Source organism: Daphnia pulex, chromosome 10 (assembly GCF_021134715.1).
Source record: "Daphnia pulex isolate KAP4 chromosome 10, ASM2113471v1".
NCBI lineage: Eukaryota > Metazoa > Arthropoda > Branchiopoda > Diplostraca > Daphniidae > Daphnia > Daphnia pulex.
The window spans coordinates 15,940,298-15,961,540 of record NC_060026.1 but is presented as its reverse complement, the minus strand read 5'-3'; the positions used below and the strand labels follow the sequence as shown (position 1 = coordinate 15,961,540).

Here is a 21,243-nt window from a genome sequence, read left to right as displayed (position 1 = left end):
TGAATGGTTGATTCCGCGTATAGAGTATCTAAAACTTGAATGCTAATCAATTAGAATTAAGGTTAAATTACAATTTGGCGTTGTATAGTACATTTTAACAACACCTCTGGGAAAAGTAGATGTCGTTAATGCTTATTAATGTCATTTTTCGCATTGTGAATTTCTTTGTGGCGACAAGTTTATGGCCAATGTTTATTGTCGCTTTGGTGTTCTTGTTGCATGCTATTGATTTCACACTGATCCAGGCAATCAACAGGACGACTAGTTTTCCCAAATGACCGATTCTCTTTTCGAGGTCTAATCACTTAGCCATTCCTTCAATTATAAAGAAAAGGTGACAATCGATAGACAAAAGACTTCCTTTTAGAAATATGAGCTGCGCGCGTGTCCCTGCCAAAAACCACTGTCTTCGGTCGTAGCAAAACCCGCACGCGAGATCCTCGCCTTTTCATTCCGAAACTTTGTGTCTCCGATAGCATTTGGAATTTGATAGTATTCTCGGACGTAGATTCTGTAGACTGAATTTGTAGTCGATGTAAAATCCTTTATGCCGTGAGGTTCAATGGGACTTTTGGCTAGTAATGGGTTACGTTTGTCATCGATGTCCATGCAGTTGGGGTTGGTTCTATTTAACACCTTTCTAGTGGCCAGCTGCAGAGGAAGTGATGGGCAAGGAGTCTGGCTGATGACTCCGAATGACACGCATCGGGTGATGGAAGCAAATTCAACTTTGACCATAACCTGCACCTACATTTTTCAAGATGGTGTTGAAAGTAAGAACAATCTTTCTTGGCGATGGGAATTGCCTACCTTTCTCGCTAATTATCCGCAAGTATGTAAACTAAATTTTTAGAAAATAATTTCATATTTCCAATGCTAAATTTAATTTTTCAACGTGATTGGCAGGTAATGAAAATCGACGAGCGCTTCAGTAACACGTTTGATGCTAACGACACTCACATTTCCTCATCAATGACCCTGAAAAATATCACCAACCAAGACACTGGCTATTTCCGGTTTTATTACGGTGAAGCGGAAATGAGTCAATACGTTTACGTATTCGGTTTGTCCTTACTTCCTTTTAAACAACTGTAAAACCCTTTTGATTATTAACAATTCAATTTTCTTATTTCAGATAAGAAGAACCTCGTCACAATCACCGACAAGAGTTACTATCCGAATTATTATTTATTCTTCTTCCATCAAGGTGAATTGGGGGTCCAAATTCCATGCAAGCCGACCCACCCCAATGTTACCGTTTCTCTCGTTCACGTCGATCAACTCAACGTGGAAGACACATGTGTCGACGTAATGAAACAAAAATTTAGCAATATTCATTTTTATTAAAACGACTTGCTTTGTAACACCAAACAGGATGTGCTATCTGAACCGAATACTAAATGGTTGTTCGATCCCGAACGTGGTATGACTCTAAAAAGCGTGAGAATTAATAACACAGGAAATTACCGATGTGTTGGCACGATGGAAAACGTCACCACCGAGAAATATTTCACAATCAGCGTCAAAGGTAAAATTCTTGACATTATTTACTAATTTAAAATGGGGTATTCATTATGTCAAAATCAGGAATTGAGCTGGAAAGAGTTGATGATGATACGGGTGATCCGCCGGAAGGAAGTAACGTTACCTTAATTTGCCGCTCTATGTTCGCGGAGGTCAAATTTCCATCGCCCCCGGAATGGGCCTATCAGATAAACAATATCGGGAGAATGCACATCATAAACGAGTTAAATCCACCAAAAGGTTTATTTTATCCAATAATTATTTTCGCGATGTTTATTATGGCCTTCTTGTAAAATCTAAGGTATCCAAATAACTACTCGAGATTACAGCAATCAAAGAAACAGCGGGGGATTCAAACTAAATTATTTCGAAAGCCGTTTGGAACTGTTTGAGATATCTCAAAATTCTTATACCACTTTTCAGTGTAAAGTCAACAGAGATAAGGACACGGTAACCAAAATTATTTCTTTTCAAATTAAAGGTAACTTTCTTTGAAAATGTACAGAAGAGCGTAACGAATTAGTGAGGTCTATTTTCTTTTTCTAGATAAAAGCAACCACCCGATATCTAATTTTGTCTTGTTCCGTGAAGTAGGAACAGAAATGATTTCCATAATTGCGTTCATTTTATCTCTAATAGTATTGTGCTTGCTTGGGATCGGCATCAGCATCAAACTCCATTTTAATAAGGTAAGCGAAGGCATCTGGCAAGTTATAACTGTTTACGTTCCAATTGTTATTTCCGTGTTGCACAGAAACGCAAAAAAGTATTTCCCGGAGCAAAGAAACTGCTTGAAGGGAATCCGAAAGAAATCAATAACAAATTACCAATGGACGAACAAACTGAACTGTTACCATACGACAAGCGATGGGAATTCCCAAGAAATCGACTAACACTCGGTACGTTTCTTCAGTGTCACATATAAAATATAAACCTCTTATTCGACCGCTCGTAAGCTATAATATTAAATTGTTTAGGGATTCAACTGGGAGCTGGATGCTTTGGCCGAGTTGTCAAGGGAGAAGCTGTGGGAATCAAAGGCTCCGGTAAAACTGTGAAAACGGTGGCCGTCAAAATGGTCAAGTCACAAACTAACGTCGCTGCAATGGAAGCCCTCATGAGCGAATTGAAAATCCTTATCCATTTGGGATCTCATCTGAATGTCGTCAATTTACTTGGCGCTTGCACCAAAAAGATATCACAAGGAATGTCTCAAAGAATTGTTTATATCACTTTGGTAAATCTTAAGCCTTTTATTTATCGTGGTTTATTATTTTCTTATTTTACAGGTGAATTATTGATTATTGTCGAGTATTGTCGGTTCGGGAATTTGCAAGCTTACTTGATCAGCCACCGAAATGGTTTCATTAATCTTGTAGACCAGTTTGGAAACATGCGATCACATAATGAAATGGACTACGACTATACTTCAAGGTATTCTTTCTAAATTATATTTATTATCTCAAAAAAGTTAACTTTAATTGTTTCAAGTACAGTAGCGACTATTTCGGCTATGGCCTAAAACTCGAAGATAACCAACAACTTCAGCCTCAAAATTCAGTTGAAAACCAGTGTCAAGGTAGAGGTTGAAAAATGTTAAAATTTACAGGTGCCAACAAATTAACGGTTGAAACTTCTTTCCTTGTATAAAGGTTTAACACCTGTAGAACCGACAGATATTCAGCAGGAACAGCAATCTTATTGGCAATATCAACAAGATCCAGATGCCATTTTAAACCGGCCTATTTCTACACGCGATTTGATCTCTTGGGCTTACCAAATAGCTAGAGGAATGGACTACTTGGCCAGCAGAAAGGTGCACCTATCTTATTAATTATCTATGTTAAGCCACACACTCTTAGCTGATAACTAATTTGAATTTTCTTCGATAGGTCCTTCACGGTGATTTAGCGGCTCGAAATGTTTTGCTGGCCGACGATGGAGTGGCCAAAGTTGCAGATTTCGGGATGGCCAAGAAAATGTACTACGAGGGCAATTACGAGAAAACAGGACAGGTGTGTATTAATTCAATCGAATAAATTACTAATATTTGCATCATGAATTAAACTCTTGTTTTGACAGGGATTGATGCCAGTCAAATGGATGGCCATCGAATCCTTGACGGATCACATTTTCTCCAGCCAATCAGATGTCTGGTCCTATGGTGTTCTTCTATGGGAACTCTTTTCCTTGGGTAAAATTCCTTATCCAGGTGAGAAATCAACCTTTCCTTTCCCTTCATTTTACTGATTCGATTGTTTGTTACCATCGCCATTAATGTTGAAGGGATGGATGTTGCTCATCTACTCATCAAAACAATTCAAAAGGGATACCGTATGGAAAAACCGGACAACGCCCCAAATTTCTTCGGGGAAATTTTGACTAATTGTTGGAAAGTGGACCCGAAAGAGAGACCCACGTTCAGCCAATTAGAAGAGACAATCTCTTGTCACATGGAATCGACAGTCAGTTCGAATTATTTGAATTTGAACGAAGTGTATGCAAAATTCAACGAAGAGAAAGACACGGCAACTCCAACCGACCTTTTCGGACTGGCGAAATTGTTGACCGAAAAATCGCAAATGAACCAGAATAAGTTGCAATTTAACGACCCATTGCATTGTCAGTCTACCGAAAAGGAGATTCGATATTCTCTGTTTCCTCAGCGATCTTAGAAAGGACGGAAAATGTGAACATGACAGATATGTTTTATCCGAACCGTTATTCCAAGCCGATACTATTAGGCACCATCTTACTCTTTTTCTTATAAGACTAAATATTAATTTAGCGGGACTACCATAATATCGAATTGTATTCTTCCTAATTATATGCTTTCTTTATAGCTTGCAACAGTTTCAGATTACCTAAATAAAGCTATGCATCTTATTTTACGTGAAGCAAGACCTCACGGATTTCAAGGATAACAAAGTTCTGCGTTTTCCTGCATCCGGCGACACATTGGTTAAAACGTACATGTTAAATTGTGAAATAATTACTCAATAAGCTTTGCGGCCAAGCTACTTCCCGGAAAGAACAAGGAATTAATTGAACTAGTGTCATTGGAAATTACTGTTGCTAAACACTAATTTATTTTTCATTTATTCAATTTTAAGTCAGATTTTAAAAGTAATTCGAGAACATTTTTGCGTGAAATATGTCAGGCAAAAGAGAAAGTCACGCCTTAGGCTTTAGATGCCTTAGGCAACCTGAATCCCAAGGTTTGAATGCGTGTTATTTCTTTTCCCGGGTCGCAGGCTTCAGTGTTGTTGTTTATTCCGAGAGTGAAAGTCTGGACGTGTCGGCTGTGAAGTTTACAGAAAACTATCCATATTTAAACTTCATCTTTTAGGTGATTGCTGCAAAACAAACAAAGGAAGACAACGGAAATAATTCAACTGCAGATCGCATGTAGAGTATGTGGTTTTGTTTTCTAAATATTTTCAGTCCTACTATTTTTACTCTTACTATATTTGTACATCAATGGATAACATTGTGATTTTTTTAGCTTTTTCTGGTTTTTTTAGCTTTCAGGGTCTACAAGATGGTCTCAACCGCCATACAGACTGCTATTTTGTTTGTTCTCGTATCAGTGGTCAAAGAAAATCATGCTCAAGCATTCTATAGGGGAAAGATAGAAATGATTCCGGATGTAACGCAACAAGTGATCCAGTCCGGATCCAACATAACATTGACATGCATAGCTGATAGTTATTTGGATCGTGCTGGGGTTAATAGAATCTCCTGGCTATTCGACAATATCGTCAAATATCCGGTAAGAAACTTCTTACTTTCAGTCCCTCGCTGTGCTTTATTTTTACTTTGTGATTTTTTTCGGTGGAATTACGGTTGCAAATATATAGTCTGCTGACATTGACAACCGTCTTCACAAGGCTTATGCAAGAAACGACACGAAAGTCTCTTCGACGTTGACTCTTACAAACGCCACGCCCAGAGAAACGGGGTATTTTAATTGTGCCTTCGGTGGCGAAAATAACAGAGACGTTAATGTCAAACAATACGTCTACATCAAAAGTTCGTTTGATTACTTCAAACATTATTACATATCAAAGTTGGCATTTTTATTAATGAATTGGAAATATCCATTACATACCTAGGTGATACAGAACTTATTTTCATCGATGCCCATGAAGTACCAAATTTACGTCGACAGGAGTTCTTTGTTCGAAAAGACGGATTTCTCTCTATCCCTTGCAAACCCACCAGTCCTGACGTCACCGTCTACCTTGTTCACGAGTCTCTTTATCACGGAGTAGGTCTTGCTGACCTTGGGGATTACCTCTACCAAAAAGAATCGTGGTTAACCGACGAAAGATTCATCAAAGAGCCCACTAACGTAAGTATATAGCTAAGTAAACCAATGCGAGCTATTGAGTACGATAATATTTTATTTATCAATAGATTTCTTTGACTGATGCGACTTCGAATTGGTCGTTCGATCCAAAACAAGGACCGATCCTAAAGGAAGCAAAACTTAGCGACACAGGAAGATATCATTGCGTCGGTTCAATGAAAAATGTCACACAAGAAGACGAATTTCATATTATCGTCTCAGGTACCATTGAATACTTGTCGAATGGTTCTCTGCGACTAAATTCCCTAATCATTAATTTTAAAAAAATATATATAATAGGAATGGAACTGGAAAGAGTTGACGGTCTTGACGATCCGGTGGAAGGAAGTAACGTTTCTTTCATCTGTCGCACCGTCGACGTGGACCAAAGCTCATTAAAATGGTTCTTTCAAATTAAAGATACTGGAGAAATGCAAATGATAAATGAGACGAATCCACCTCAAGGTCTGAAAAGCCTTAAAATTTATTTACAGTATTTTAGTAATTAAGTCAAAATGAACTAAAAATTAAAACCCCGCTAATTTCTCTACCCACTATGCATAAGGCATTCAAGTAACGACGAACGACCTACTTTCTTTTGGGCAAAGCCGACTGGACCTGATCGAAATCACTCGAGATACCCCCACAACTTTTCGATGCGATGCTCGTAGGGCTAGAGACCGACAGACAATATCCCAGACAATTTCTTTCCAATTCAAAGGTATTTTCCAACATAGATTTCAATACAATAAAATTTACTTGAATTTTGGATTGCTTGGCAGAAATCAACGGCCCAATGCTAGTACCAATCATCGTTGTTGTGATACTGTCAGCTTTAATTATCATTGGAATAGGTGTCGGCGTTAAATTCTACCTAGATCAGGTGAGCGCAACTATTCAAATAATGATTTATTATCTATATAAAAAAGACAATATTTTTTTTCCACTGGAGTAGAAGCGAAAAGCTTTTACAGGCGCAAACAAATTACTGAGTGGAAACCCTAACGGCATTGATGATCAAATACCGATGGAGGACCAGATTGAATATCTGCCCTACGACAGGCGATGGGAATTTCCAAGACACCGTCTGAAACTAGGTGTGTTCCAATCTCTTATTTAATGAGCAAATATATTTTACAGCTTCAAACGCATAATCTAACAAATATAATGTATAGGCTCACAGTTGGGAACAGGATGTTTTGGTCGAGTCGTTAGAGCCGAAGCCGTCGGGATCAAGGACTCTGAGGAAACCGTCAAAACGGTGGCCGTCAAAATGATCAAATCGGCAACCAACGTCGCAGCCCTGGAAGCCCTGGTTAGTGAACTGAAAATCCTTATCTACTTGGGGTCACACCTTAACGTCGTCAATTTATTGGGGGCCTGCACCAAACAAATATCCAGAGGTTTGGAATGATAATTTGAAATGAAAAATTATGCGTGTTAATCTCCAACTTTCCTTCTTTTTTTAAAATAGGAGAACTTTTTATCATCGTGGAATACTGTCGATTCGGAAATTTACAAACGTTTCTGACCAGCAACAGGAACAACTTCATAAATCAGGTGGACGAATTTGGTGAGCTGAAAGCAGAAAACGATAACGAATTAACAGACGGCGTCATTCACAGGTAGTGAACTAACTCACCGTTTGATAACTTTTTTTTTAAATAATATTTTTTCTCTGGATCTTAGTTCTGCATCCATGCCAAAGTGTTCAGTAGTAGACGGAAATCAAGAAGGGAACCTGGATGCTGATCTGTCACACACGAATGAAGCATTTGAAATGTCGACTATTGATATTCCAAGTAAGTCAACAAATCCGATTACCTTTTAGTTCGTGACGTTTTAATTCTATTGTAATTAATGACGTAATATCTCCCCTGCGATCCTTATGTAATCAAACGACAACCCAAGATTCGCCTCAACTGGAAAACACTTTCAATCCACCCATCTCAACCCGAGATTTAATTTCTTGGTCCTTTCAGATTGCTCGAGGAATGGACTACTTGACTGAAAAAAAGGTATTTAACACAGGAATTTGATCACATTTGATTTAATGCATCGTCGTTTGCGCATTTATAGGTCCTCCACGGTGATTTGGCGGCCCGAAATATTTTGCTGGCCGACGACGGAGTGGCCAAAGTGGCCGATTTCGGCATGGCCAAGAAAATGTACTACGAGGGCAATTACGAGAGAACAGGACTAGTAATATTTAACTTAATGTATACCAAATGGGCCGATTAAGTTTTATATGTATTTTTGTTATCAATAGGGATTGATGCCAGTCAAGTGGATGGCCATCGAATCCCTGACGGATCGCATCTTTTCGACAGAATCGGACGTCTGGTCCTATGGTGTTCTTCTATGGGAAATATTTACGCTCGGAAAAATTCCATACCCAGGTAAAATAATGATTTCAAAGCAAAAATGTTTACCAAAGAATATTTTCTTTTAAAGGAATGGATGTTGGTCACGAAATCGTCAGAGAAATTCAAAAGGGATATCGCATGGAGAAACCCGAATTTGCACCCAATTTGTTTGGGGAAATTATGGCCAACTGTTGGAAAAAGGACCCGAAGGATAGACCCACGTTCAGGCAATTAGAAGAGACCATCGTCGTCCAACTGGAATCATCGGTCACCTCAAATTACTTGAACATGAACGAACCTTACGCCAAACTCAATGAAGAAATGGAAAATGCGACTCCAGCGGACAGTTTCGGCCTGGCAAAGTTATTGAAAAGAAAGGCTTCCAGTCGTCCCTCAGTACACCTTTTTCGTTTTTCTAAAAATACGTTTTAGTTTAGACTTTTTCACAATTTCCCCTCCTATCATTTTACTGTTATATTTCTTAATCACGACAAATTTTCTCCTAGGATTTGTTCTGTTTTTATTATTAAAGACACAATTTCATTTAATAAAAGATTTTATTATTTAAAGCACCTGTGCTGATGAATTATAACTTCTCCGACGTTGGTGAACGTCACAATTTCGATTGAAGGGGCCCATAGGTAACTCATGAACATAGAACGTATTTAGTGCTGCTTGATTCCAGTTGTCGACGATAGCAAACCATAACATCGAGTAACGTGGACGTCGTAATAATTGGAATTTCGTGGCAGTTCTTAATTGCAATTTCGTGAAATATCCGAAAATAAGTAGTTATTTCTTATTATTTCCTTCATTTTTTTCGAATTTTACTAATGGAATTACATTTTCACAGTTGAGCAGATCTACGTCGACATCCGGTGGAAACATCAGAAGGCAGGAATCGCCTCCTTTCCTCTCCTGCGTAGCCTTGAATTTTTGCTGGAATGTCGGTAAGATCTGAGGCCACAGATGAAAAACTATTGTGCCACTTTCACTACAATTTCATTACGTAGGTTTTTTGGGGGTGGGTGTTTAGTAGAGACTAGTGAGACTGCAACAATCGGCAGACAACTTTTCAAAGCGTGATAGTGTTCGAACGTGTTTTTAGTTTGCAACTCAAAACGGAATTTCTTTTAACGTTAGTGGTGTTATGCTGTATGTATATAAATTGATAATTTATCGCATTTCCGGATATTTGAGATTAATACTGCCATCAGTTTGATTTCCCTACTTCTAATATCTATAGTACTTAATTCATATCATGTCCCCCTGCATGAGAAATGTTGGAGTAACGAACTCTGGATGGAAAGACCATGATGTAGGAATAACTTTTAATCCCCGACAAGTGTCGCAGTCGATAGACCAGAGGTTGTGGACGTTGCACTACTTTTCCAAGAATCGTAAAATAAGGCATTCAGCTTCGTTGTTCCCCCATAGGCTACATTAAAAACAGGATTGACTTGGCAATTCATTTCCCATAACCTTGCGATGCGCATACATTTTATATCTGAAATTTGTTGACAAAGATTTTCACGATCGTATTTTTTTAAAATCTGCGTGAGTTGCACCGTTATTGCCATAATTTCTTCCATTCGATGCCTTCTAAGTTCTAACACGCCGGGAAAGAGTCAACGAACGAAGAAACATTATATTTTAATCGTAACAAAGTCTGTGGTCGTTGTTGAAGATATTAACTGAATCATTGAATCCTTTTCACAAATACGGTCTTCGATGACTGTTGATTGAAATGAGGAAATTGGTATTGGGAAACTGGTTATTTACTTTCTTGGGCTGTCTGCACAACTGCCAAGCAACTTGATGCGCTTTAAACATTAACTAGTAGCTATAGCTATCGACTTCTGACTTTATTCATTTGAAAATAACCTGTCTGAACATATCTTGATTCCGTCTTTACTTGTAACGACACGTGTGTATCTGATGCGTCCGGGTAATCGGGAATACCCTTTTCCCTGACTCCTTCTCTTTTCGAGCTGCTGTGTGAACTTGTATGGAGTTTTGGTCCTTTTATAGTTAGCGCGATTCGCTTTGCATACATAACTAGTTAGTCATCTCGAGCTTTCTCAATCATTCACATACTTTTGACTGCTTTTCCTGTGCCTGTAATTGCTCCACTGTCAATCACTAGTCCAGAACTTTTAAATTTTTAATAGTGTTGACAATATTTTGTTCACCTGTAAATTTTTCGTATTAGACTCTTCTAGACTCATCTAGAATCCTCTTATTTATGTCTCGTCCTTGGACTATCCACGTTGCGTGAAAAAACCAAGTCTCAAGGGCGGAACTTGGAACCAGAATTTGAGAGTCCCCTTTATGGAACTTATTTCCAAAGGAACACTACGACGCCGTGTATTTTTATTTTCAACCAAATGTTTAAAAATCCAGATAAGCGGCGAGTCAAGCGGAGTAAAAAAATCAGATGACAGTCTCTGTGGTCTTACTTAATCGCCCACAGGTTTGTTTGCCCGATTTGTACAAATTACTGTGCCAAATAGCCATCCTTGCTTTGAAAATCTTAAACTGTTTTAATTTAATTTTTTTGTTGTGCAGTGTCGACCCCGCGTTCGTAACTTTGCCAGGGCGTCGCAGATAGAGTTTTTGTCGTTTTTATTTGGTTATTCCTCCTTGACTATAATGCATGAAATTCCTTATAAGATGGAAGGTGAACATAATACGTTTCCATTGATCGCGCTTGACTTCTGGTTATGTGTAAAGGAAAATCAAATATTCACGACTAATTTAGTTCAATATGTAACCGGTTCCAGCAACACTCTTGTCCTAGGAAATGGGATGGGTTAAAACCAGAAGACGGATAAGGCAAAAGATACGGCTGCCGGTGTTCTTCGATCCATAAATAAAATCACAACCAGGATTTTGCCTTATTGAAGCTATTCCTCTATAAATTTTCACCTAACCCACAGTTGGAGTCGGTCGTGGTCTCAGTGACTAGTTGGCTGTTGACTCTCGTCGACTTTTTGCGTTGGCTCTCGTTTTTCAAAAGTGATTCTAGCGCGTCCGCAATGACCATTAATCTCGAATTCCGTGGTGCCATTGGTATCCTTCAACTGGGAAAAATGTGTCCGGTGCTTAAGGTGTTGACCATGGTGGTGTTAACTTTTGGCAGACAAAGCCATGCCATCGAGTTGAACAAAAATCAAGGGATTATGATTCCCAATCAACAACAGCAACTCGTCAACGCTACCAACAACCTCACAATCACTTGCGTGTTTATCCATACGGCCGAAATTGTGTGGACTTTACCCAAACTCTCTTCAGATGTGGCGGTAGGGAATAAGACAACCATTCGACCGAAGACACGGATATCGTTTTTCTAACTGTTTCTCATATTTGAATATTTCTAGATTGAAAGACGAAACAACCGTACAACTTACACGATTTTCACGAACGAGACGGAGGGACAGACGTATACCTATTCTACGTTGACGATAACAAATGCTAGGTTCGCAGACACTGGATCATACAAATGTTACATCAAACTCATCATCATGGACTTAAAACAGAGCAGTACGTTTATGTTCATGGTTACGGTAAGTTTAAAAGAAGAACCGAGAAGAAGAACCGTTTGAGATAACGTTAACGTATATAATGTTTAACACGATTAATTTTTGGTTTTTGGTTTGAATAGGCAAAAAAAATCTTGTGTTTAACAGCGAAGGTGATGACAAATTCACTGTGAATCATGGCCGAAGGGCTGACATTCCTTGCAAACCGACCCATCCGGATGTTCGTGTCACACTGACACGCAGGGTGGGGTCCCCCGGCGAAAATGTAACCAAGGTCCGTTCAAACAAATAATACACTCGTATTAGCCTACTGCTAACACATCCCGATTTTCTGTATAGGACGAACTACAACAGGATTTATTAACTGTTCCAAACACAAAATGGGAATTTGATGAGAAAAAGGGACTGGCGCTGAGCAAGGCGATGTTAAGCGACCACGGGATTTACGAGTGCCGTGGGAGACTCGGGAACGCCACCTCAAAAATATTATTCAACATCTTTGTTAAAGGTTATAATTACTATAATTACTGTCTTTTCCGCTGATCTGACATCTGAATTTGCCGTTAACTTGATTTGATTTTGCTTGAATCGGACAGACGGAATCGAATTGACAAGGGATGACCACAAAAAAGATGATGGTCTAGTGTTGGAAGGAAGTAACGTCACGTTAATCTGCCGCGCTCACTTGATTTCACCACCCAAATGGGCCTATTACCTCAAGGATAACGACACCCAGCACCCAATCTACATCGATGAAACAAACCCACCACGCGAGCTCTGTAAGTAATTTATCTAGCGAAGAAGAAACAGTCAGATAAACTTACGTAGTATTCACAGTTTTTGACCTTGTACTGGCAGGTGGTATGAAAATAGTGACGGAAAACTCGACTCTTAAAGGAGAATTTCAAAAATATTACAAGAGCTTTTTGGAATTAAGGAACGTGAGCAAGAATTCCCCAACAAAATTCCAATGCATGGATGGAGAGATTAATAATGCCACTCGCACTTGGACATCAGATGAAGTAGCGCAGATATTTTCCTTCAATGTTTTAGGTAGGCCTATACTAATTAAGAAGGACAGCTAATCACACTTCAACTTTGGCGGCTTTGAATGACAGGAAAAAGTATAGCTTTTAACTATCTTAAATTTATCCCACAGCGTCTCAGACGCCATTTATTGACAACCCAAACAATTCAACAATATTTCTGGTCAAGGACCAAGAGGCGAGTTTGAGGTGCGAAGGATACGGCCTACCCCAGCCCACATTTCAATGGATGAAGGTAAATTTTGATTTTAGAAAAAGTAAAATAAGATTGCCATCAATAAAATCAAAACGTTTGGAAGGATGGCATCATTATTCCCGGGGATAACGTCACGCTATCGGGCGGCAATAAGTCCTCATTAAATCTGCATGGAAGACCCGGCGAAAACGGCACATACGCCTGCCGGTTGAGCAACAGTCGACACGAAACCTTCAAATATTTCACAGTCAAATTCGCTGAAGAGTCTCAACTGTCGACTATTATTATCAGCGTGGTCATCGTTTTAGCAGTTGTTCTCGTCGCTGCAATTGGCCTCAGCATCAAATTGTATCGCGACAAGGTTTTTACTGAAATCAACGTTTTCGTTATAATTTCGTTTTTAAAATTCAATTGGACACGTCCATTTTAACAGAAACTGAACTTGTTTCCCGGGGCGGAAGCTCTGCTCAGAGGAAACCCCAACGAAATGAACGACGATTTGAGTTTGGACGACCAGATTGAAATCTTACCGTACGACAGACGATGGGAATTCCCAAGGAATCGACTGAAACTCGGTATGTCAAGTCAATAAAATATCTCACTGATTTCTTATCTTTATCCACTTACAAAATGCAGGTGTACAGCTGGGAGCTGGATGTTTTGGTCGAGTCGTCAAAGCAGAGGCGGTCGGAGTCAAAGACTCTGAGGGAAATGTTGAATCGGTGGCCGTCAAAATGGTTCGCTCCCAAACCAATGCCGCTGCTCTCGAGGCTTTGGTCAGTGAGTTGAAAATTCTTATCCACTTGGGAGCGCATTTGAATGTAGTCAATTTACTGGGGGCCTGCACCAAAACCCTAATAAGAGGTACATCTTTTTTTTACGATATTGGTTCAAAAAGAATATGAATAAGTTGATATACCGCTGTTGCAGGAGAACTGTTTGTGATAGTCGAGTACTGCCGATTTGGCAATTTGCAAAGTTACTTGATTAACCACCGAAATAATTTTGTCAACCAAGTCGACAAACTTGGCAATCTCTTGTCGGATGCGGCAATGCAGGAAATCAACACAGCAGCTGCAGGCATGAAAAGGTTCTGTCATTCCCACAACTTTCCCTATATAGCTTTTGTGATAACTTCGAATTGACATTTAGGAAGGAGTGCCCCATTGATAAGGCAGTAGATCCAGAAAAACCCGAAACAGTGCGATATGTAATACAGAAAACAAGATCTGGATTTGCTCATGCCAACTCAACAGTCGACGATGTTAACTTAGCAGGTAAAATTAAACGTTATCGCTGTCGAAAAAAAATTAAAACTTCCTATAGGGATCCATTATCGTCTTTTTGTTAATGTAAATTAGTCCGAACAGATCAATTTTTAGCTTAATTATTAATGCATTTGACGGGCATTTGTTGACCGTTTTATTTATTGACAGATGAATATGAGCCGCCTGTGTCGTTCGGGGTTTGCCAAAAAGATCCTGATAGCAATTTTTATGGAATGACCGTGTCCACAGCGGATTTAATCTCTTGGTCTTTCCAAATTGCCAGGGGAATGGATTATTTGGCCAGCAAGAAAGTGAGTTTATTTGTGTAGTACTTAACTAATTTGAAAAAAAGTGCTATTACAAGTTTTTCGTTTTACGAAGGTTCTTCATGGCGATTTAGCTGCGCGTAATGTTCTCCTGGCTGACGACGGGGTGGCCAAAGTTGCCGATTTTGGTATGGCCCGTAAAATGTATTACGAAGGCAACTACCAACAAACAGGGCAGGTAAATCAGATATAGAACTTATGAGATACTTGTATGAAGCATCTAGTTTAACGATGTGGCTCAAATTATTTCAACACAGAAATTGATGCCAATCAAATGGATGGCCATTGAATCCTTGACGGATCGAATCTTTTCCACCCAATCTGACGTTTGGTCGTACGGTGTCCTCCTCTGGGAAATCTTTACCCTGGGAAAAGTCCCCTATCCAGGTGAGCTGGATGTTTGAAAAACCTTTTAACTGAATTTAATTTTTCGCTCTTTTTAAATCGTTTTTTTTTTTTTTAGGATTGGAAGGTAATCAACTCGTCCGCCAACTAGAAAAAGGATACCGGATGGAGAAACCTGATTTCGCACCCACTTGCATGGGCGAAATCATGTCCAGCTGCTGGAAAGCGGATCCAAAAGAGAGACCAACCTTCAGTGAAATGGAGGAAATGATCAGCAGCCAAATGGAGTCAACAGTCAGCGATCACTATTTGAATTTAAATAGTTCATACGAAAATCTCAACGAAGAGAAAGTCAACGCCTCTCCCACCGAACCTTTGGGGCTTGCTAAAGCGCTGGATTCTAAAGATAAAGTCGGAAAAAGGTGCTCGATACTTCCAGCACGCAACGATACCCAAACAAAAATTGAGCTCAATAAACTTAGCCGACAAGTGGAATCGAATCAAGAATTGAAAAAGGTGTCGTGCAGCAACCGTAGAATTGAGAGTCTTATCAATCGACTAAAACGCCAAGGATTTAGTATACATCAAGACTTTGCTGAGGTGAGTTGAAGTTAACTGCTTTTAATCTCTCTTTCAATCTTTTGAAAATGTTGTTTCTTTCAGATATTTGTTTAGTTGACCACAACCATTGTATCGTTTTCCAGGAAGGAAATGAAAAGGAATAGCGGATAGCCAGTGCTATTTAGACCATTGCATCTCTGTATGAAATTTGTAAGCCACTTAGGTCAAGACTCTATTCTGTTTTATCTTGACGTTTCCAAATGTTGTTATAGTTGGGAAAACGTCGATTTGTTACCAATCCGCTCTGGTTTTATCTCTATCGTACATATAGAACTTCAAACATGGTGTGTATGTCTCAGGGGATGATATTTTAAATAATAACAACCAAATTAGCTTTATAGCAATGTAGTTGTTAAAAGGTTTCCATGGTAATTACAAAAACGAGAGGTCAATTATGTATATTGTCCAGCCAGTCAAGTGTAGTCCTGCGTCGATTTCTTGTAAATTGGCTAGTCTTAGTTTAACTTGTTCTAAACGTGAACTCTGCCCACTTTCTCCGTCATCCAGTCGGATAACGCATCCGTTTCGTCGTAAGGCCTATTGCAATTGCCAATCCGCTTACCAGGGAAAAGAGGTAAAACAATCCTTATCCTATTCATATCAAATCTTATTAATGTCAACACGAAATTCTTACTAAACTTTACTTTCTTTTATTTTGATGAATTATCTAGACGGTGCAGTTTAAGAGATTTTTTAAGTTCATAGTTGAATTTCAAGACCGAAAACGATCGTGTGTTTGTCTCAAATAAGGAGCTTCAAAGAGTTCTAGATGCCTCAAGCTCTTCTTGGATGTTTAACCGTAGGAAAATCGAAATATTTTTAACTAAAGGCCAAATTTTCGGACTCAGGTATGTTTCACTTTCTCTTTCATCTCTCTTCAACATGCTCCACAGCATTGCTGTTTTATTTCAAAAATGAAACTGTCTAAACGAGTTGGCTGTAAAATGTGTATGAACGAAAATCTCTCTGAACGTTACATTTTCATGTGAATCCGCAACGACCGATTAATTGGATAAGGCAACCGGAAAGACAGTCGACGTGAATAAAAGTATTTCGTGGCAGTTCCACAAGTAAGTTGATTTTTATTTTCGTATTTCTTTTTAGGGGAAAGTGGGGTCTACTTTTTTCTGATTTTTTTATTTTTCATGGGAATAGATTTTTAAAATTAAGCTATACTATATGTTAACAACCGGTAGTTTAATTGAAACGATATTAATAGGAAGCGTTCGTCCTTATTCACTCCCCGTCTTATATGGCGTAGGCGTGGCTATATAGCGCTTTTAGATTAACAAATTTACATATTTTGGACTGTACACCGTCTCGCTCCCATAGGCGTTGGTCTTCTTTAAAAAAATTATTTTCTTTTTTCGCAACAACAACGAAAGGATTTTTATTGTTTTTTAAAAGCCCACTCGAACCTGGACATCATCGTATGGTAAGACATGCAGTCGCTTCACCACTACACCACATATCACGTATTACATCTAGATATAAATAGCCGGTGTACGCGGAGCATTTAACAGTGTTGTACACCAAAATGTGCCTCTTTTATTTTTCCCATTCACCTGTCTTTTTTTTCCCCTTCCGCCCTCGGGGGCTGTTAAGATATGGAGGTTAGTCTTTAATTTGACCGGCAGAGTATTGAGATGTCGCCTGGGCTGAAATGATCGATGACATTTCGATTGACGTATAGGAATTGGGTCCGGTTTCGTTAAGTCCCAATAACAACCATCACCCCCCCCCCCTTTTTTATTTGCTGTTTCGTAATCAACGGATTCGTGACATTTACTCTCCCCCTCCTCCGTGTTTTTGTTGCGGCTATTCCTCATCAATTTCAGACACATGCCGTTCGATCCGGTTCGATCAGCAATCGATCGCGGCGACACCAATTCTAAACCGATAGACATTTACTGATAACGTCGATCGACGCAAAAGTTGAAAAAAGGAGATCAACTCTGGGTGGAGATGATCGAAAATTTTGGTAAGGTATTACCCATGGCTGACTACAGTGACCACCACTACGGCCATAGATTCCATAGATTGGGGGGGGGAGGTTACCTATTGAAAGAGGAAACTGTGGCGTCCCTTTTACGTGATAACTAACATAACATTTTTGGTTTAATTTAGGTAACGTACCCATGACTGACTACAGTGACCGCCACTACAGCCAAACCGATAGACATTTACTGATAATAGTTGACGTGCTTGGCGAGCGCCATTGCCCATTGGCCAAGTTTTTTTCCCCCGACAAGTGCATAGTCATAACATCCCCCCACCCTTTTTGCCTCAGTCAACCACATTTCATTCCGAATCTGACGTGGATCGTCAGATCTCAAAAGCATTTAATGGTCGAACGTGACCGATTTGATCTTCGTCAATGTCAACAATCCATCGGTTGACGTTGACATCAACATTGTGTAATTATTTTTTTTTTTTTATGAAATAAATTCATTACATTATATTTCACAACAAATCATGTCATCAAGTCATCATTGAATATTTGGATTCCCTTTTTTCGGGGATTATTTGTCCAATAATCGACAAGGTTTTTTTTAAAACAGTCTTGTTAAAATATTCTTTATTTCTGTTAATCTTTATTTTTCTTGCTTCCGTCTAACCCTTTGTATCAATAGGCTCCCTTTTTCAATTCTTGATAGTGGCGATCTTGTCAGAAAAACCCAATCATCCTCATCCTCTGACACATAATACGCAGCAGCAGCTCGCGAACACCAGCAACCACTGACCGATTCGTGATCAACGACGTGAATTTTGTTTCTGACCGAAAAGATCGGCTTCGAATTTGGATTCATTTTCTAAAGAAATGAAAGAACTCTCCCCATTCAGCAATTGCTCATGCTAAATCTTTAACCGATGCACTTTCAAATTTCCAATCCTTTACTGGATTGAATAAAACAGGTATATTTTCATTGCTTCTACATGAAGCTTCTACATTTAGCATGTCACATTGTGGTCCGCATTGTAACATTTAGCATTTCCCCGCTCGAACGCACCCACCACCCTCGTCACCCACCCACCCAACCCTCGTCGTACGCAGCAGCAGCTCGCGAACACCAGCAACCACTGACCGATTCGTGATCAACGACGTGAATTTTGTTTCTGACCGAAAAGATCGGCTTCGAATTTGGATTAACTCTCCCAATTCGGGCAATTTCTCATGCTGCATCTTTAACTGATGCAATTTCGGATTTCCAATCCTTAACCGGATTGAATAAAACAGGTATATTGTCGAACACCAACTCCCGACAGCGATCATTATCGAATCAGCAATCAGGTATTTAAATCTCTCTCTTTTCTATATTGTAAGGAATGCACTAGCTTACTCTTCTTGGAAAAATATCCTCCCCCTCTTTCTGGAAACAAGTCATTTTCCTTTCCATCCTTTCATTACGTTCACCTTGCGTTGGTGATCGCGTTGACTTTGTTTGTCGTATAAAACCCCATCAATTGTAGTTCTTTCTTTAGTCAACGCTGGGCTGTTCACCCAGTCTAGTGTTGATTCACCCTTTCGCGAGTCAAGTGTCAGGCCGTTAATTCGACCTGCTACTGGCCTGCTCGTTCCCCGTTTTTAACTTGTCGTATTTGTGTCTTTCTTGTGCTTGACGCTGGCTATACGGCTACTGCTGTGTGAATGCCTCCAACCTTTTGAGGCATGTATCGACTGTTGTTTAAATTATGTTGACGTTGTACGGGAATATACCATCGAACGAAAGACTGCAGCTTCCCTGTGAGAAAAAGGTCTCACAATATATATGTATGTATATATATAAACTCGGATTTGTGTGCTGGCTGGGTGCAGCATCTACTAAATTACCACTAGTCACTTAGTCAGAGCCACTGCCGGCCGCTGCGCTCTTATCTGATGGCCGCGCGACTGCGCAACGCCAACACAAGTTATTTCCCCCGCATGGTGACGACGAACCCACCCACCCAACCTCGTCACCCACCCTTCGAGATAAAGTATAGTGAAAATCATCTCTGATGGTTGCCGCAATGACAAAGATTTAGCCAACCAACGCCTCCCTCAAAAAAAAAAGATGACATGACATGTCATAACTTTGCCAGCCCAATTTTCCATTTTACCACATTTGCCTGATTTTAATGTGAAAAACGGATTCACATCAAAATCAGGCAAAAGTTTCAAATGGAAAATTGGGGCGACACGTCCGCTCCCCGTGGCTAGTAGTGGCCAAATGAGCCAGCGCTGAGCGTTTTCTGGAGCCCAAGCTCGCCTGTGTCTCGAAAGTCGAAAGATAAGATAAGAGGTCCCCGTTCAGACTTCAGAGAGCAAACAACGAAATCGGATTCCCCTTCTTTAAAGAATGAAACTCGATCCGAGCCGAGAGATAAGAAGAAGAGTCGGGTCCGTGGTTCTGTCCGTCTCGACGATAGGGATCCACCATTTCATTCAAACTGCAAAATTCCAATTCAGTAAATGTTATTAAATGATGACACTAAACATTAACACCAAATTCACGCAAATTGTTGTATGTAGTAGATCCAACAAAGAAATCTCTTTTAAAAATGGACCACATTTTACGAAGATATAATTAGCTGTATTTTTTACACTGCGATACTGCGAGTCTGCGATACTAGGTGCAATTAACGGGGCTCACTTTCGAAACGCCGACGCTGCAGTTCAAACTGCATAATTCAAATTGAGAAAACGACAGTTGCGAACGATGCCCATCATTTGTTCGCCAATCAATATATTTTCGTCTCTGGTACTGTAAGTATAATTTAAAAAAATTAACATGAATCAGCTTCTTCAATTAAATTTTCTAATATTCATTAGTAGATGCGTCTGCATTGTTATTTTTTCCCCGCTAAACTTGTCTGCTATTCGAATTCGAATGCCATTCGACTTTTCTTTCTAAAAGTCGCTGTTATTTAATAATTCAAAGTAAAATCAATCAAGTAACCCTTTTTGAAATCCTGAAAACTGAAATTTTGAAGATGCAGAGAATTTGCTTTTGCCGATCGATAAATCCTTCATATTCTTGTTCAACGAGACACAAAGGGCAGTCTTCCGTCTTCCGTGTCGCCTACTCATCCCGAGCCCGACGTCTTAGTTTCCCTTAAAATAGAAGGGACATCCGGTCGTGGCAAGGAAAATATTGTAAGAATTTAGACTGTTTTATTGAGAATTATGTTTATTGTGTATCATTCCTAATTAAATAACACTTCATATTTAGACACTGTACCCATTGGAGACTTGCAACAATTTTCAGGGCTTCCGAACAAAACAGAATGCCAGCAAGACCTCTGCAGGTCAAAATTACCTATGCAGAGTAGTCGTCCCTCCCTACACCTTTTCCCTTTTTCTAACGACACATTTTAGTTTAGCATTTTGTCAAACATGCCTTATAAGATTTATTTTAAGCCTTACTTCTAGCGGGCTACTTTTATCCCAACAAGTTTTCTCCTAGTATTTGTTTCATGTTTACTACGTACTAATTACACATACATTAATTTTAAAATAAAGCTTTTTATTAAGCATTCTAACCTTTGAACTATCATTTCCCCGACGTTGAGTTTTCAAACCCCAGAATTCACAAGTAACTCAAGTAAATTTTTTAAAAAACTTGAATTCAGTGCCTCTGATTCCACAGCTGAAACGAACAGTCGTCCTAGTACTTT

At 39.4% G+C, this 21,243-nt stretch overlaps 3 protein-coding genes across 6 annotated transcripts; all 3 read left to right on the top strand.

Annotated features, from left to right (window-relative positions):
- Positions 1-42: 42 nt before the first annotated feature.
- Positions 43-4,898, top strand: LOC124205713 (platelet-derived growth factor receptor alpha-like). The gene is made up of 15 exons (XM_046603194.1): positions 43-832; positions 907-1,063; positions 1,136-1,308; positions 1,375-1,528; positions 1,588-1,764; positions 1,826-2,005; positions 2,071-2,213; positions 2,279-2,423; positions 2,502-2,729; positions 2,814-2,958; positions 3,021-3,103; positions 3,177-3,340; positions 3,417-3,539; positions 3,607-3,736; positions 3,811-4,898. The coding sequence occupies exons 1-15, from the start codon at positions 563-565 to the stop codon at positions 4,197-4,199; spliced, it is 2,661 nt and encodes an 886-aa protein (XP_046459150.1). The 5' UTR covers positions 43-562; the 3' UTR covers positions 4,200-4,898.
- On the top strand, positions 4,787-8,810 carry LOC124205716 (vascular endothelial growth factor receptor 1-like). 4 transcript variants are annotated; one of them, XM_046603199.1, is made up of 16 exons: positions 4,787-4,937; positions 5,049-5,296; positions 5,385-5,556; positions 5,640-5,878; positions 5,944-6,097; positions 6,176-6,340; positions 6,441-6,596; positions 6,658-6,758; positions 6,831-6,972; positions 7,051-7,278; positions 7,350-7,500; positions 7,565-7,677; positions 7,787-7,893; positions 7,955-8,077; positions 8,145-8,274; positions 8,330-8,810. In XM_046603199.1, exons 2-16 carry the CDS (start codon positions 5,066-5,068, stop codon positions 8,671-8,673), a joined length of 2,556 nt encoding a protein of 851 aa, XP_046459155.1. In that variant the 5' UTR covers positions 4,787-4,937; positions 5,049-5,065; the 3' UTR covers positions 8,674-8,810. The 4 variants fall into 4 exon arrangements, with proteins under 4 accessions (XP_046459155.1, XP_046459153.1, XP_046459156.1 ...); XM_046603197.1 differs by having other exon boundaries at positions 7,772-7,893; XM_046603200.1 differs by having other exon boundaries at positions 4,789-4,937; positions 5,030-5,296.
- Positions 8,811-13,126: 4,316 nt separating this feature from the next.
- Positions 13,127-15,923, top strand: LOC124205717 (fibroblast growth factor receptor 1-like). Its single transcript, XM_046603201.1, has 10 exons — positions 13,127-13,386; positions 13,459-13,600; positions 13,662-13,889; positions 13,956-14,115; positions 14,178-14,302; positions 14,462-14,604; positions 14,675-14,797; positions 14,877-15,006; positions 15,083-15,564; positions 15,628-15,923. The coding sequence occupies exons 2-10, from the start codon at positions 13,513-13,515 to the stop codon at positions 15,637-15,639; spliced, it is 1,491 nt and encodes a 496-aa protein (XP_046459157.1). The 5' UTR covers positions 13,127-13,386; positions 13,459-13,512; the 3' UTR covers positions 15,640-15,923.
- The last annotated feature ends 5,320 nt before the right edge of the window (positions 15,924-21,243 follow it).